The 18,500-nt window shown below is 30.2% G+C and overlaps 1 protein-coding gene across 1 annotated transcript in view; it reads right to left on the bottom strand.

Moving 5' to 3' along the window:
* The window catches only part of LOC107444792 (uncharacterized), a 37,793-nt gene that overhangs the window by 2,205 nt on the left and 17,088 nt on the right, over positions 1-18,500 (bottom strand). The window contains exons 2-4 of the mRNA XM_043046938.3: positions 9,493-9,652; positions 5,569-5,711; positions 2,509-2,626 (exon numbers count right to left, since the gene is read on the bottom strand). Coding sequence (XP_042902872.2) covers positions 2,509-2,626; positions 5,569-5,711; positions 9,493-9,652 — 421 coding nt within the window. The remainder of the gene's footprint in view (positions 1-2,508; positions 2,627-5,568; positions 5,712-9,492; positions 9,653-18,500) is intronic.

An 18,500-nucleotide genomic window follows, 5' to 3' on the forward strand; every position in this document is an offset into this window, starting at 1 on the left:
GATATTTATAAAAAAAAACGAAACTTTCAGAGAATCGGAGTTTTTGATAAAAAAAGCTGAAATTCGAGAGACAAAAAAAATCTCATCTCTGAATAAAGAAAGGTCAACCAGTTTTATCCCAAGGAAATGATTTTTAGAGAAACTTCAGAGGGAGGAATAAGGACTTCAATAATTTCGCTCCGCGAAAAATTAAATTCCTCATAAAATATTTTAACTTGTGCAAAAAACAATTTCAGCGGAAATTAGCGGGAAAAATGGAAAAATCTGAAAAAAAGCGGAAATCCGCGAATCCGCGGAAGAATCTCATCCCTGTCTAGATCTAATTGGCCAATTTAAAAGCAATTAGTGCCATTTGATTTATTTATTTATTTTTTTGGCAGAAATTTTGAATTTTTTGTCAAGTATGTGAAAGCCTGCTTGGCTTTATTTTAAGTCACTGCTTTTAAAGACTAATAGTTTCTTTTTTTAAGTTCCTTTACTTCATTGAAGTACAGAACTGCCATTGTAAAGGCAGTTCAATGTCTTAACCATTGAGTCATCAAGACTCTCATTGTTCAAGCAGCCATTGGGGATTCAATTCCAGATTTTCACAATGACAGTTCAGAGCCTTGACCATTGTGTCATGAGGACTCCAATTGTTCTTATTGCAGAAAAAAATTAAGCTTTACTGCAGTAGAACCCCCTCTCTGAGCTGAATATGAGCAGCCATAGCTTATGCATAGGTGGACTATGCGATATTGGAACAGTTGCTTAGATGTTTTGTTTTCAACAAAAATATTTGTCTCAGACGCAAGATTACAAAATGAGTGTTCGGTACTGTTCCTATAATCCTAAGCTCCCGGCCAATGGAACTAGATTGTTTTCTATCTTTTGCAGGTAGAGAAAGGCAGGGAATATTCTACTAAAAAGAATACAGTAGACTAAATTTCTTTTATTTTTCAGAATTAGGGAATCGAAAATGAATCATTACTTTTCTAATAATAAACAGCATTTAAAAGTATTTCGCCACTTCGATTTTGTTGATTCTTGCTTTGTGTTGATTTTTTTATACCATTATATTCCTTCATATATTTTTTTAAGTTGTTGAAATACTTTTTGTCCCAGGTGTGGCTAAGAATTTCGCATAATTTAAGTTAGAAAAAAATGTGTGAGTAGAGAATAAAGGTTTATGGCACCTTAAAAGTGTAAAAAAAAACCCATCTGCTTAAGGAATACCATGCATTTCCAACCTTTTTCCACTTGCAAAAGAAACGGAACAATCCACTCACATGGGGTCGGAGCTTAAAATTAAAAGCCGCCCACTTGTTTTATAATCTTGCAAACAGGCTCAACCTTTTGTATCATGCAACGTGTTCTGTTAAAGATTGAAAGTACCAAACACCTTTCGGACAGAACCATGTTTGTTTTCATTTTGAGTGTATATTTTTTCACTTACGCATGTAGATTTGTGTGCTCAATGCAACAACGCCTTTTAAATACTAATCAAGTTGAAGAACTTATATCACAAAAGAGAGTAGGACAAGACAATATAAAACCTCCATAACACCCTGGCTATCTATAAATATAAAAGTTGCATAAGCCTATTTAAATAATGCCTGTGGTATTCGAAATCGCTACCTTGATGCTGCAGAGCGTTTTGCGTAAGCATGATATCACTTGGTTTTCTCTTTTGATTTTGAAAAAGTTAACAGTAAATGGTTAGTCAATTTTACATCTTCGCATAATGCAAAAATCACGTAATGTCTATTAGTATTCAGTTTAAGTTGTTATATTTAGATATTTAGTTGTTATATTATATTTAGTTATATTAGATTACAAATCTTCCCTACTATAAAATGTGTAGGATATAGATCTAAGATGTTCTTTAACCTGTGTTAAACCAGCATGAGCTTAAAACATGCCAACAAAAATCTTTATCTAAATCAGCAGCATTAAATTATAGCATTCCAGGCCTGCCAACTACTACGCTTTTTCCAAAATATTTTATACAGTGGTGGACATTTAAAAACCAAAGCTTTTAAAATTTTAGGTACTTTTGCCAACATTTTAAAAGCCCCACCACGTGACAACTGGGATAAAGTGACGTTGCATATAAGCTTTTAAATCATTTACATATAGTGGTGTGGAAAATAAGTTCAAATTAGAAAAATAATGCATTGAAGCATAACCATATCTACCACTAGAATAAATTTTTACAAAAAGCTTAGAAAGTTGGCTAACCTGGTATTCAAAACATGATGTGTGGTCCTATTACCAATCTCAAAGTATGCACTCTTTTATAGCATAGAAATTCAATTTCTTTTCTAAATGCAATCCCACATTGTATTTGTAAAAGCTGCTTTTTTAGGCAAGACACTATCATCATTTTAAAGTTTTGTAACACCCTAATCATAAGCTATTTTGGATGAGAAGTATTTAAAAGTATGAAATATTGTGTGCAGTTCTTGTATCTATGCTAAAGTAACGCCTGATTTTAAAAGGTTAAGTATTGTCACAGATAAAGCTTACCTTTGAATTTCATATTCACTTTCATTTATGGCTGCTGGAAGATCCCTGAAACATCTCTCATATCCATTCATGGATAATGTGTCTTCCACACATGTTAAATCCTTTATTTTCTCTCTTCCTAAATTCAAATATGAATAATATCGATCAATTAACAAGCAATCTTAAATTCAATTATGAATATATATTAATATGTCAATCGTTATTAAGATTTTTTAAGTTGTTATCATAAAAGAAATTTTTTAAATATTAATGTTATTATCGTCTCTCATTAGTTGAAATTCTTGTTTCCATAGCACCAGGCGCCCTCAGACTTTGTGGGGGGAGGAGTTCTTTACTTAGACAGACTATACGTTTCTTCAAATGAATAATTTTATGTGTATCAGGGTGCACCATTACTGAAAGACGTGTGAGGGAATGGGTCGACTGGTGATAGAAGTTTAATACTAAAATGATGTGCCTTACATTTTTCGTTTCTGGTCTAACAAACAATTGAATAATTTTCACTTATTTAGTTTATTTGAAAAACGTAGTTTTTATCTAAAAGTGGTCGGAATTTTGGTTTCCCACAAATAAATTCGATGGTAATATGACGGTAATCAGATACAGTTAAAATTTGATCAAATTAACTATTTGGAAAGTTATAAAACTGGACTGTTAGCACTAATTTCTGTTTGACAATATTGTCGATAAATTCTGCTGGTCCCGTTATGAAAACGAGTAAATCTTCAGATGTCATCCTCCACAGAACTTCAGTTGAATTTTAAGTGCACTTATTAATCTTGAACTAGCCGAAAAGATTATAATTTTAGCGATAATTTTGCATTAAATTCTGATAGCAGCTGTCAAGAAACGATTATAATTTGTATTGTCACTAAACAGAGAGCTCTAGTTAAAATATAAATGCTCTAGCTCAGCAGTTCCCGTTAGGGAGGGGGCTTATAGTTTTAGAGGGGGTAAGGTCAGTTCGATTACACTTGCTGCCTGCTACGAATCCCGAATGTCTCTGGTACTTCATATTTAAAGTTCTCAAAACTCAGATTTACATCATCAGAAAAAGTAACATGCTAAATTCTAACTTTTATACAATATACGTATTTATAAAAGTTTATAGAATCCCCAGAAGCAGAAACTGCCTAAAACTGTGACGTTCGTCGCAGAAAAAATGAAGTCCTGTGGAACAATTTGTATCTTGAATTAGGGACAGCGTTTTCCTGCGAAAGCAAGCCGTAAAAGAATTAAATTCTGAGATTTTGTGAAGCAATTTGTGAATCGTGGGGATTCACGATTGACAGAATTGTTTCTAAAAGATCAAATGTTTTCGATGGAGATTAAGAAGTTGTTGGAACAACAGACCAGCGAATGCTTGTGTTTGCAAATGGTGCACCATCTGGGCATTTGTCCCTTCGAAAGACATTTAAGGCAGCCCTTATTTTAATGTCCGGACCTTCAGATCATAGTCATTTTATTAATAATTCATCATCGTCATTAACAAAATTTTGTACTTCAAAAGTGATTGAAAAAGTAACAAATCAAGAATGTTTGCCTTGGTTTAAAAAATAATGTTGTGTATCTGTGTATGATCCCGTATTTTAATAAATGAAAATATAGTATTTTAACGAAAGTTGACTTTTTTTCACTTTGAAATGCTTGTAGAACATATGTATAAATAGTCCTGTTGCCGAGCATAGTCCTGTTGCAGAACATTTGAAAATATTCTGCTTATGGGATAGAATTTATGCAGTTTGAATGGCGTATGTATTTTATTTTTTTAAACTCATCAAAATTTCATTCAGAATAAATATAAACTAGCATAATTTTTTCATAAATCTTAAGAGAATAATATAAATTTTAGCTTAAATCATATAAAAAAATATTCTTTGTTTTAAATTTTTAATGTTATAAAAATGTGAAAAAATTGCACAAAATAAATGAAGGTAAACCAAAAATTCTTTATAAAATTTTCTCAGACCCGCCGCGTACATTATATTGACCGATATTTACTAAACTTTTATCATTAAAAAAATAATAATATTTTGAGTTTTTTTTTCTGTTTATATGCCTTCAGAACGTGGTTTTCTTTGTCAAAATATCTTTGATTTTATCGGTCGGAATTTTCAACTACAATTAAAAATTATAAGAGTTGAAATTTAATTGTCAGACAATTTCATGCCATACAGATATCTTACTATTTGTGTCATTGTATTTTTTTTTCAAGACTGAAATGTGAAGAAATACACTATAAAAATTCCTTACAATGTGTTAAAAAAAGCTAAAAATTAGAATTTATCAATTTTTAGCAATAATTAAAAACAGTTCAATGCGTTTAACTTAGTAGATTAAGAAAAGAAAAAAAAAATTTTTACCATATTTTTGAGTTAACTTTCTCCTGAGCTATATTTATAAGTAGAAATCGTACTTTATGATATTATTTATAACTTGAGTTTCAGAAGAATATTATATATTATAGTTTCAATTCTGAAAAGTTAAAACACAGATAGAAGAAGAAAATATAGATATGCTATAGAAAACTAACAAGGTATAGTGCGGCTTTCAGGAGAACTCCTCCAGACACCCGCCTCGTGTCGTGGCGGGTACTATGGTTACGAGGAAAGTTCACTTCGAATAGGGGTGTGGTGCGAATAGTTATGTCTTAATCCTAGCGTAGGTCGTCGTGAGTAAACCAATCAACACCTTCTTTCCTCCATTTTAACCCCCTTAGAAATGTGCCCTCGCTTGTTACCATAGCAGCAAACAGCCGCAGACTTTCAATCTGGAGGAGTTCTCCTCAAAGCCTCGCTATCCGACAGTTAAAAGTGGATTGACCAATAGGGGGAACTAAACTATAGCATGTTTGTTCATGTGTCACGATTTTTTTCATATAATTTCATTCTTAAGCAGCCCAAAGTTAACCCTTACTTTGTTCCCTTAAATTCACTCTAAATGTTTTTCAATCAATAGTATGTTTAGCCAATAATCACTTCCTTATTATTTCAAAATAGATTGAGTAAATTAAGTTTCTTCTCATTTGAAAAATCACTGATAATTATACATATCTCTTACCAGAATATATTTCGTCAAGATACATGCTTGAATAATCCTTCATTTGCTCCAAGACTTCACTGAAAATCATCTTGAAATCTTCAAAATCGGGTTTACATTCTTTGTCTGAAGTTTCCACGCATGCTTCCGCGTGACTTAGGATTCTGGAAATTAAAAATCGAATAAAGCTTCCACAAATTACAACTCCTATGTATACAATTTTAGTGTACTTTAAAGCAACTACTTTATACCAAAAGAGGAGTTAGGATTCTGGAAATTAAAAATCGAATAAAGCTTCCACAAATTACAACTCCTATGTATACAATTTTAGTGTACTTTAAAGCAACTACTTTATACCAAAAGTGGAGTTAGGATTCTGGAAATGAAAAATCGAATAAAGCTTCCACAAATTACAACTCCTGTGTATACAATTTTAGTCTACTTTAAAGCAAACTTTATACCAAAAGTGGAGTTAGGATTCTGGAAATTAAAAATCGAATAAAGCTTCCACAAATTACAACTCCTATGTGTACAATTTTAGTCTACTTTAAAGCAACTACTTTATACCAAAAGCGGAGTAAGGATTCTGGAAATTAAAAATCGAATAAAGCTTCCACAAATTACAACTCCTATGTATACAATTTTAGTCTACTTTAAAGCAACTACTTTATACCAAAAGCGGAGTTAGGATTCTGGAAATTAAAAATCGAATAAAGCTTCCACAAATTACAACTCCTATGTATACAATTTTAGTGTACTTTAAAGCAACTACTTTATACCAAAAGTGGAGTTAGGATTCTGGAAATTAAAAATCGAATAAAGCTTCCACAAATTACAACTCCTATGTATACAATTTTAGTGTACTTTAAAGCAACTACTTTATACCAAAAGTGGAGTTAGGATTCGGGAAATTAAAAATCGAATAAAGCTTCCACAAATTACAACTCCTATGTATACAATTTTAGTGTACTTTAAAGCAACTACTTTATACCAAAAGTGGAGTTAGGATTCGGGAAATTAAAAATCGAATAAAGCTTCCACAAATTACAACTCCTATGTATACAATTTTAGCGTACTTTAAAGCAACTACTTTATACCAAAAGTGGAGTTAGGATTCTGGAAATTAAAAATCGAATAAAGCTTCCACAAATTACAACTCCTATGTATACAATTTTAGTGTACTTTAAAGCAACTACTTTATACCAAAAGTGGAGTTAGGATTCTGGAAATTAAAAATCGAATAAAGCTTCCACAAATTACAACTCCTATGTATACAATTTTAGTCTACTTTAAAGCAACTACTTTATACCAAAAATGGAGTTAGGATTCTGGAAATTAAAAATCGAATAAAACTTCCACAAATTACAACTCCTGTGTATACAATTTTAGTCTACTTTAAAGCAACTACTTTATACCAAAAGCGGAGTTAGGATTCTGGAAATTAAAAATCGAATAAAGCTTCCACAAATTACAACTCCTGCTATCCAAGTCAAAATTCTTTATGGTCCCATAAAAAAAATTTTGATGGTTCATGTTGGTTGCAATGGGACTCATGATGGCCTAACATCATTTGATTATCACCATCATCCAACATTTTCCATTATGCGTTCATGGTTTTTGATATACCAAGAGACTTCCATCATACCATGGTGGAAAATGCTACTTTAATACTATGGTTAACCGTCAGGAGAAGTTTAATTCTCATGGACCCACAAACCCTGATGATCCATGATGGTTTCAACTATACATTTTCATGATGGTTTAATGGGAAATCTTGTTGGTTTTCACGAGTATACAATCAAAACATTAAATTAGGAGGGTTTTTTTAAGTTGGATCTTCATAAATTTATCGGAATTCCTTCATTGAGATGATGGTCGGTCATGATCATTCTAACATTTGATTTCTAAGGAACTATGATGGAAATATCTGATGGTTCAACATGAACAAACCATCAAAACAAGTTGCTATTCTTATGTTGGACCACCATAAATCAGTCCGAATTCCTACATTTGGGTGATGGTTACTTATGTTGGTTACTATCAACAACATAAAATGGTTCATGACGGAATTATTGATGATTACCATCAAGATTATGTTGGTCCATCAATGGAAAACCAAAAAAAATTTTGACTTGGGAATGTGAAGAATTTTAGTGTACTTTAAGGCAACTGCCTTATACCAAAAGTGGAGTAATGACAAAAAAGAATGTTCCTTTATTCTCAAAAGTAATGGTGGAAATTACTTTTGATGTTAAGTAATTTCCACCTTTTTTAGTGTTTATAGTAATACTAAAGTTTATAATAACAATAAGCTGTAACACACGTAAGAGTCTGCAAAGTTATCTTTGCGATAAAGTACAAACAATTAGTTTAGGGTCTGCATACATGGACTCTTTCTTAAAATAAAATTAGTTTGTAAATCTAACAAAGAGCTACATATCGCAACGAAAATATTAAGACGAATTCCATCAGTTGGACTTAAAAGAACAAAAGCAGATAGAAATTAAATATTTTAAAACTATTTAAAACGCTGACCGATATTTAAAATTTAATAAAGCTTTTTTTCTTTATTCAATTATTCAATTTTATTAAGTTTTTCTTTATTTAACTGGGCAGTTCTACCATTTTTATCCCGTACGTGATGAACGTAAAGTAAATAATGTTTTAGTTAAAAATATTCTATAAATGTGCATTTATACCTAAAATATCTTTGTATAAATTTTTCATATGTATATATAAAAAATCTTTTCATTCATATTTATGAAAATAATAATAATTAAAAAAAGTTTTTTTTGCTTGTCTTTATCGTGGAATGTCAATATATTAAAGATTATTTGATTTTATTTTTTGGAAAAATATTTTACTTTAAAAATATTAATTAAATGTTTAATTTTGCATTTTAATATTATTATAGAAAACTACCCCAAGACTATGCCAAAAAATAAACAAATAGTTCCACCTTTAACACTTCATGTTTAAGGTGGTATTGTTCTATAGGCCGTACAGTGATAAAGCGAACTGGAAGCAAGTGAGGCACTCTGGTGGCGAATTGTCATAGCATTAATATGCGCACATCACCTCCGTGCATGCTTATGAAACTTATGGAAATTTGCCTCCGGTATGCCTCCTGCTTCACACTCACTCCCTCATTGAGCGGCCTATTTTAAGGTGGGCTTTAGAACATAGTTAGTATACAGTCTCTGGCCAAATTATTAGACTCGCTATAAGATCCTATGTAAAATTTTAATTATCAGGTGATATAGCATTATTGTTTTTACAAGGCTGAAACCGGTTTACATTAGTTTATGTTCGTGTATCATTTGGTTGACATTGTAATGCAATACGTTAAAAATAAATACAAATGAGAAGTATATAAAAAATCTCCTGAATAAAAAACCATTACATGTATGTTTAAATATAGAAGTACAGCATATAAACTCGTGCAAAACATGTAATTATTAAAACGCTACAATGTGTCAAGCAATTTAGTCTGATTATTATAATATACTCATATAATACCTGATATAATAAATATTCTATATTTATATAATATATCGTCTAATTTATCCAATCGTCGAATTTATATAATATATCGTCTCATTTTACCAATTGATACACGAACGTAAACAAGTACAAACCGGTTTCAGCCAAGTACAAATAATAAACTGTATAGTATCACCTGATAAGTAAGATTTTGCATAGAATCTTATAGTGCGTCTAATAATTTGGCCAGGGACTGTAGCCTAATATATAGGCAATTTTGTTATGGTTCGTATGAAACAGTTTCTGCAAAAGCTAAAGTTTCTGTAAACTAAAAATTGTCTCATCACATGTTTTTTCAGTTAGTTCATAAATTTAAAAGAGAAAAAAAATTATCGGACTGCAATACTTTGATAAATTAAACATGCAAAATTTCAATTTTATTGTAAAATTAATATAAATTACCTATCTATAATGTGTTCCAAATTCCTACCGCCATCGTCATATTTCTTTCCCAGAAAGCAATCATGAAAATCATTTTTCCACTTTGTGGCAGTCTCTTTATCGCATTGATTTAAGACAGCAATAAATTCTTCACTCGGAGAAAACTCACTAGACGTAGCTTCTAAAAAAAATAAAGTTTTCAATTGCAGAAAAATCATCGCACAAATTCATTATGCAAGATTACGTAGAAGGAATAACTTGTCCGAAAAAGGAATATTTTCACAATTTTGTTGTTGTAATGAATGAAGTAAGTTAAGTTCCGTTGTAAGAGTTATTTTATATAAACATTAACCATATAAACTAAAACAAATTTACCATTATTTGATAAAATTTTTTATTAAAATCTTGAGTTTGTGTCCATGTGTGTCATATTTTTTTTGTAACTCCGTTGTGCAATAGCGACCTAAAATTTGGATAGAGGGTAAAAGGGCAATTTCAACAAATGATCCTAAAATTAATTCAAAAAGTTTAATTAGGTCATTCGGAAGTTTTAAGAAAGGAATTTTCTTATTGGTTCAAAACTAGCCGTCGTTTTGAATTAAACTATAGATGATTCAGTTTTATTAAATAATAGTGGGCTGCGCCCCCTGCTCGCTAACGCTCGCCAACCCCCGAAAATTGCTACGCAATCTTATATGGTTTGCTTCGCAAACCAAGCTCGCTACTAACTTAGGTACATTGCAAATGCACTAAATTCTACGAATTCGAAACAATCATTCAAATCCATATAAATTTTTTTTTAAATTACATTTTTTTAATAATCACTAAGTCATTAAAATAAATTTGAATTCAAATAAATGACATGTAATTCGTTAAACCTATTAGAAATGTGCTATAGTATAATTCGTGAAATAAATCAAAAATCGTCAAATAAATTCGTGAAAAAAAGCGCTTTAGACAAAATACTAAAATAGAGATCTATCGACAAAGACTACTCACTTCTGCCTAGCTTAATAGTATGCTTAATTGTCACCGTGTAAGAGAAATAGTAACGTAAACAAAACAACGCAAACATTGCCACCGGCGGAAAAGAAATACAACCAAAATTTGGGAGCCACGTAAAAAAATTATCTACTATATATTAGATTTTAAGGATTACCTCAGTGATGTTTGCTAGCTTATAGCTTTTAGTAAAAAAAGGAGTGGAGTTTATCACTCTTTTTTTTAATTCTTTATATTGGAGACATCCAATGATCAACGTGAAATTGTTAGCACAGGTGGATTATGACACCGAATTAACATAATGTTTTCTAAAACCAATTGATTTTGCTTACAGCTACGTGTTTGCATAAAAAAGTATTTGTATAAAACTAAGTAATTTAAAATGAACACTATTTGAAATAAATGAAATAAGCTATGTTAAAAAGTCTCAACAAGTTTGTGGAAGAGGTAGGCAAAAATAGTATGCCAAACATCAGTTGTCAATTACTCAATAAGGTTCGCTAATGATGAGAGATGTGATTTCATACTTTTCTCCAAAATAGGATTTTTATTTAGGCTTCTAGGTAACAATTCATAGAAAAGTTAGAGGCCAACTAGGCAGTAGCTTACAGAGACTATGACAGATACAGTTGTCTTGCTGTATTTCTCCTTTTTCATGTGGATAACAGCATTTTTACTCACCGAATTGCAATAAGGGAAGTTGTTTCTACAACCGAAAGTTCCATAAACAGCTAGAGAAAACAACACCAGACTGTTATAGAGCCGCATCGACTTATGGTGCAGGTGCCAGGTGCTATATTATCAGCGTGAAGATGTTGGAATCTATATTGAACTTCTTGCTACTCAATTTCTAATCTCTAGAGTATATACTCTGTGTTCTGTTACTCAAGCAAGATGTTAACTTGATGGTGTGCATAAAGCAATGGTACACACGATTGAATTATATATATATTGGTGGTTGGCAAAATTACTTTAAATAAAAATCACTAAACTAAGAATTGGGTATTTGCACTTCAAGAAGAAGAAGATCATTGATACCTAGACATGTGACCTATGATCTCCGCTCCAGCTGATTGCTTATAAACAAGATGTCGTGTTAAAGTATAGCTAAGTCTCTTCACATAAGTTAGAATGTTGATTAATTAAATACAAGGTCGTATCGCACATCAAATTAGTTAAAATATAAATATTTCTTTTTCACGTCTTTTACTTAACTTAGATGTATTATTTGTTTATATTTTTCATTGTAACAGTGATAAATTTTTGTTTTGTGCACCTGCCAATTTTGATGCATGACTAGTTTCATTATGTTCTGCATGGCTTCACGCCTGTCTTTGTATTAAGAGATATTCAGTGCAAGAATTGAAATCTTTGTGGAAGAATCTTTGTAATAGAAAATATAACGTGTCATTTAAGAGAGTTGATACTCGATGGACTTGGCTTACTCGAAATAGAATGGAAAGAACAGTTGATAACGTAAACAAATGCGTCGTTTCAACAACCAATCAGGATCGAGATACCCATACTACGTCACTTGCAGGCATCCCATTAAATATATCACAACCTAATTTTGCTAATACTACAAAATGTTTTTCCGCAAGGTGGAGCAAAATGACGCGTCTGTATTAGAACATACAGATACGTCTGCTGCCACATTAAACGTAAAAATTCTAACTTATCTCGAAAAATCAGCGATATTTGTTAACTTTCATTATCGATGCTTCAGATTCTTTCTTCAAGGCATCTTCAGATTCTTCTAGAAGGAGCATCTTTAACAAAATTTTAAAAACCTTTCGTTGGATGTTTTTTCTGTTACACCTGTTTTTGTTATTATTCTATCAACCAGAGCAGTGCTGTTTTGTAATCCAGATTTTTCAGAAGAGAAAAAAAAATGAAAAGAAAGTTTTCGACGCAGTTTGTCATAAGAGAAATTTTATTGACATCTAACATTTTCATTCCCTGCCAGCTGTTAACACTGGGAAGGTAGTTAAAACAATCTTTGCTGGAGTAGTAAGAGAATGGTGCAATCCGAAAATGTTATTGCGCATTTTAATGTAGGAGTAAGTCTATAGTCTATGAATGTAGTTACGTGAATCACGAAGATGACGTAATTCATACTATGTCAGTGATTTATATATTCTCCTATCAATGACAGCATTCATATACTTTCTATCGGCAATGTTCTGAATATTATTGAAACATTTTTCTCATTTAGGACCAAGAGACATCTGGTGGTGTACGTGAGATATTTAACAAAAATATTTTATTCAGTATACACCATCAATGCATACTGAATGTCGATATTTGCTGAGGGAATACATAAATAACAATATTTATAAAACATTTCGAATCTTCATATCTTCTCTTAAATTTAAAAGTAAAAACAAAACTTTTTCTACCATTGCAAATGGTACATTTTTTAACTGTTTAAATAGGTTGCAAAGTCATAAAATATGACTGAGTATTAGGGTCGGGTGGGATTTTGACCAGCATCATTTTTAAAAAATTCCTCTAGAGTAAATTTCAGAAAAGTATGCTTTATCAAAGTTTTGTGTGGGTCTCTAGTTTCAGGAACGTTTAAAACAGTTCTTGAATAAAAAATTTCTTGTCTATATTTAAATAATTCATCAGATCAAAGACTATACAAAACTTTGAATTTTGTCATATGCTAGTTCAAAAATATTTAAAAACTCGAAGAAAATTTTTATGGTAAGTGCATATCTGATTAAAACTAAGCTCAAGTTGTTGTTTTTTTCTACTTTTGATTATAATTTTCTGCATTTTTCTTATTCAGTTGGAAAAAAATGCTTACAATATAACAAAAATTAATTGTTTTTTTTTTTACTTAATAAAGAACTTGAAGGATGCTCCTGTGATGGTAAAAGAGAATAGCTTCAATAAAAAGCTGGAAAAAAATATGGCATTCTAAAATAGGTAACAATAGGTTGTATATAATGCCGGAAAAGGAGAAGTATTACATACTTTCCCTAGGCATTGTATATAAAACCTAGGCATTCTATAGAATGACAAATGGTATTTAGGCAAAGTATGAAGAAAAACGTCCTGATTTTTTTTTTTTGTCGTATGCCTGTTTAGGCAGTGGAGGTGCGATTGTTCCTGTTATTCAGTGGCGCCATCTATGGCCAGGAATTCGACTTCTGCCACGCTATTCACTCAACCACAACCCGTTTATCGGGCGGGTCACATTCAAACACAAAGGAGAAAGGACATAGAACACACAGAGAGAGAAAGAAACATCCATGCCTTGCCCGGGATTCGAAGCCAGGACTTTCTGATGCAAGAACAGTTAAACGTCCTGATGAGGTTATTATGTCAATGATGTGCATTTTAAAAATGCTATGCTGAAAAAATAGTGAGAGTGCCATTAAAAAAAAATATTCAAAATGCGTAAAGAAAAATGAAAGTTGTACAAAACATTATTTATGCCTTCCTTATTAAGGGAAACAAAATTTTCATATAAAAAATAAGAAATTAGCCTACTTGTTGCAACATGGCATACTTGAATGACAATTTGAATTACATTGCGAAACGAATCGGAGATGAATTTTATACTTTGCCGGTTCCGGTTTCTCATTTGGCATTCTATAGAATGCCTGGGAAATGTGTGAAATATAAGTCGTTTCATACACTGCCGACTAGTTTTAGGCATTATATACAATGTCTAGGCATTCGATTGGAAGTGTGCCTAGGAAATGTGTGAATGCCTAGAAAAATGTGTGAAATATAAGTCGTTTCATACATTACCGGCTAGTTTTAGGCATTATATACAATGTTTAGGCATTCTATAGAATGCCGGATTTCAAACTTTGCCGGTAACATATACAATATCTAGGCATTGTATACAATATTTAGGCAATGTGAAATTGTTAAGCCATTATATATTTTGTCAGTCGAATTATCAAAATTATATGTAACGCCGGATTCCCTATATCACTTATATTATATCCAACATGATAAAGAATAAGTAAATGAGAGTTAAATGATATAATTTGTATAAAGTTAAGATGAGGAGGTCGTAAATGAACAAGCTTCCTGGAAGAACGTCTCAAAAATAATAAAATAAATAAAAACATGTGCATACATGTCAAAGATAATATGATAAAAATACCAATTATTTATTATCCATAAATTATAAAAAAGACCCTGCTACCTAAAACGAAGAATGCGAATGATATAATCTTGTACAAATAAACAAAAAGAAGTCTTACGTTCAGTTGATTTTTACGAATCTATGCTACATTTTAGAAACTCATTTAGATTAATTTATTATTTGATCTGCACACTTTGTAAAGGTTGACGGGAATAAATCAATTATGCGCATATAAAGCTGAAATAGTGAAAGTATTTAGTATTTTCAATTACTTGAATAAATATTTGATATTTATAATACTTTTTTAAAAATTTAATTACAATTTATATTATCTTCAAAATATTTTGAGTTTACAAATCAAAACTAGATCCGACGGAACCTGCACAATTGTGCCGGCTATTTGACCACTTGAAGGACATAATTTCATATTTGGAACATGTGCCTTTTTCAAAATGGTAAAGACTGGTAACTCTATTCTTTCTTTCTTATCATTTGTATTGGAGAAGTTTAATAGTCCTATCAACCAAAAGTATTTTGTTGAAATAAAAATTAATATTTATTTCTAAAAATCAAGCAGTTGTTATGCTTTATTACAAAATAAGTAGTTAACAGAAAAAAATTTGCATTTTAATTTTATGCAAATCTGCTATTACCATTTTTTTCATAAAGGCACATTTCAAATTACTGCAAAATAGGAATCAGGTCGGCAAACGGTAAAACCTTGAAAAACGTTTTTTTTCTCTAAGCTAACGTTTTAAATTTTAAAATATTCGTTACAAATTTAAATTCATTTAAAGCGGTAATATTTTTAAATACATATCAAGTCAAGTCAAGAAAATAAAGCATTCTCCCAAGTGTTAGTTATTATTTATTTAAATAGATTAATCGTAGTAACGAAAATACATCCACTTTTTTCATTTTGAGGTTTTCTTTATACGAGAGAAATAAGTACTTTCAAATTACACCAGGTTTTAAAGAAAAAACTCGATATTATTCAAATTAGTTCATATCTGCCGTTTTTTGCACTTTCTGGTTAAGATGATTGGTAGTGATAGAGATATAACAATCATTTTAACTATAACAACGCTTGAAATTTTAAAATTATATTTTAGGAACTTATATCGATTTGTTTAAATTATTTATGTGTAGTGGTGGTTCAATATATAAATAATTAATACAATTATAAATATTATTATATGCAATTATAATAATAAATTAATAATGCATAGATCAAGATATGAATTATTAATACATACATTTTGTTGGCAGTTGTGTATATCGCATATCTTCCAATTTTTACGTCTTGAAAAAAAGTTTCTCCGAGTGGTAATAATTTTTGAGGTTTCTATAAAATTTAACTAACATTAACTTGCGAAAACTAGTTCTTGGTGCACCGGAGTACCTGGCCAAAAAGGCCACCTCCGTAAATTATATGATTACGAACTGAATCAAAGGCCATTGATGTTAAAATTATTTGGATTAGTAAACTTAATGTTAGGTTGTTAAATTATATTGTGGTAAAAAAAGATAGAAAGGATAGCACAAAACAGGAATAACACAGACAGGTAATAACAAAACAAAATGAAGTCATTAGGCTTTAAGAAAAAATATTATTTTAAATTATTTTTTTTTTTATTTATAATTATTGACAAATAAGCAGTTAGTGATTAGCATTGTAAATAGTTGTATTAGTAAATTAAATCAGAATTGCATTAGGTCTCTATGGAGGGGTGATCGTGTAAAGCTAAGGGTGGTGGTAAAATTGCTCTTTCAAGACTTCCGGGTTACTGCTTCCGATATATTTTTACGCCGCAGATTGAAAAAACGTGCCATCATATTATTGCATCATACCTTTTGCAGTATTTCACATGTACCGAGTTCTTTCTTTCAGCCTTTAAACTTCAGCATTATCATATTAATATTATAATCATTAGAATATTTTCTAATTAGGCTAACTTAAAAAGATATTTTTGGCGACATTTTATTCAAATGTAGCCAAATAAGGGATAAAATACAAAACATGGCAAACCTTAAGATTTATTGACAATAAGATATTAACTTTCCAAAATTTTTTTGGCCTTACGACCTCTGAGAATCAATACATTTCTGAAAGCTCTTATGAATGGTACAATTATGTTTAGATTTGAACCCAAATTACAATAACAAAACTGCATAGAATATTAGGCTTGTTCACACATCGCCTCGTAGTCATAACATAAGCGGAGGGATACACCGGAAATTTTCTGAATTTCTTCCGGTTTAAGGCAATACCTCCTAGAGAGGAATCAAGCCCCACAACGGGTTACTATAGGCGATGATGACGTAGTAGAGTTAGGCCCAGAGGAAAACCAGTCAGGGTAGCTATTTTTACGAAAAACTCCGAATCTGATCAAACGAGCCATTGGCGATATTCTGAAGTATTGTAACCTGTGTCGGCATTCAGCCAATTGGCGAATATTTCTGATTTGAATTTGTAAACAACCGTCGGTGTTCTGATGTCAACGTTCTTCGTAAAATTTATATTTATTCTACAAATGTTATAAATGTCAGCATTAATTTAATTCTTAGTGTTATGAATAATTGTATATGAATGCTGTGTACCAAACTGCAGAGGAAATTACCAAGTTGATGGTACAAAAGTATCAGTTTGTGGAGTTCCCAATACGTAAGAAATGGCTTGCCGCCATGCCAAGAGATTTTGAAGTTGCAAAGAATTCTAAAGTGAGTAATATTTGTTTTTATTTTTAAAAATTTAATTATGATTCTTTATTATATTTTTACTAAGAGTAAATTATTTTGAATTGTGGATAAATTAATTATAATAATTAAGTTGTTCTTATCAATCATATCGCAAACTATTGTAATAAATTTTGTGTATAATGATAAAATAACTATATAGCTATTTTTATATATATAGTTATTTTTATAGAGTTTTATTTTATAAAAATATTAATAATTTTAGTATTTTATTAAATTTTTGCTGAAACTTTAAACATTTTTGTTTGACCTAATATATTGTAACTGCTTAAAGCAAAAAATTTTTTATTTGATTATGAAATTTAAATCAATTAATTTTTCTACAAAAATCTATTAATTTTTCATACATGAATATAGTATATACTATTTATTTTAAATGCACATATAAATATTGTATTCATTTTGTTATAGGTGTGTGAGATGCATTTCAAGGAAAATGACATTAGAAAAGAAATGTTAAATGACATTAGAATTATTTTTAAATGTTACTGAAAGTTAAACATATTTCAGTAAAATTTATGTTTACATTTTATTTATCATTTTTTGAATTTGCTATTGAATAAAATATTTGTTATCTAAGGTTACTTACTTTATTTTAGTTTATCAGTGTGATGGGTAAAAATTATACTTTTTTAAATGTTACTGAATGTTTAACATATTTCAGTAAAATTTGTGTTTACATTTTATTTATAATTTTTTGAATTTGCTACTTAATAAAATATTTGTTATCTAAGGTTGCTTACTTTATTTTAGTTTATCAGTGTGATGGGTAAAAATTATACTTTTTTAAATGTTATTGAAAGTTTCAGTAAAATTTGTGTTTACATTTTATTTATCATTATTTTTAATTTTTGCTATTTAATAAAATATTTGTTATCTAAGGTTGCTTACTTTATTTTAGTTTATCAGTGTGATGGGTAAAAATTATACTTTTTTAAATGTTACTGAAAGTTTTAACATATTTCAGTAAAATTTGTGTTTACATTTTATTTATCATTTTTTGAATTTGCTATTTAATAAAATATTTGTTATCTAAGGTTGCTTACTTTAATTTTAGTTTATCACTTTTAACAATCACACTTCCACAGGAAAAAAATGCAAATTATAATCATGCTTTTCATATGTTTTTTTTCTATCTAAACCTTGTTTGAAGACTGCA

This window comes from Parasteatoda tepidariorum, chromosome 5 (genome assembly GCF_982258835.1).
Source record: "Parasteatoda tepidariorum strain Cologne lab strain chromosome 5, Ptep-v5.0, whole genome shotgun sequence".
Taxonomy (NCBI): Eukaryota; Metazoa; Arthropoda; class Arachnida; order Araneae; family Theridiidae; genus Parasteatoda; species Parasteatoda tepidariorum.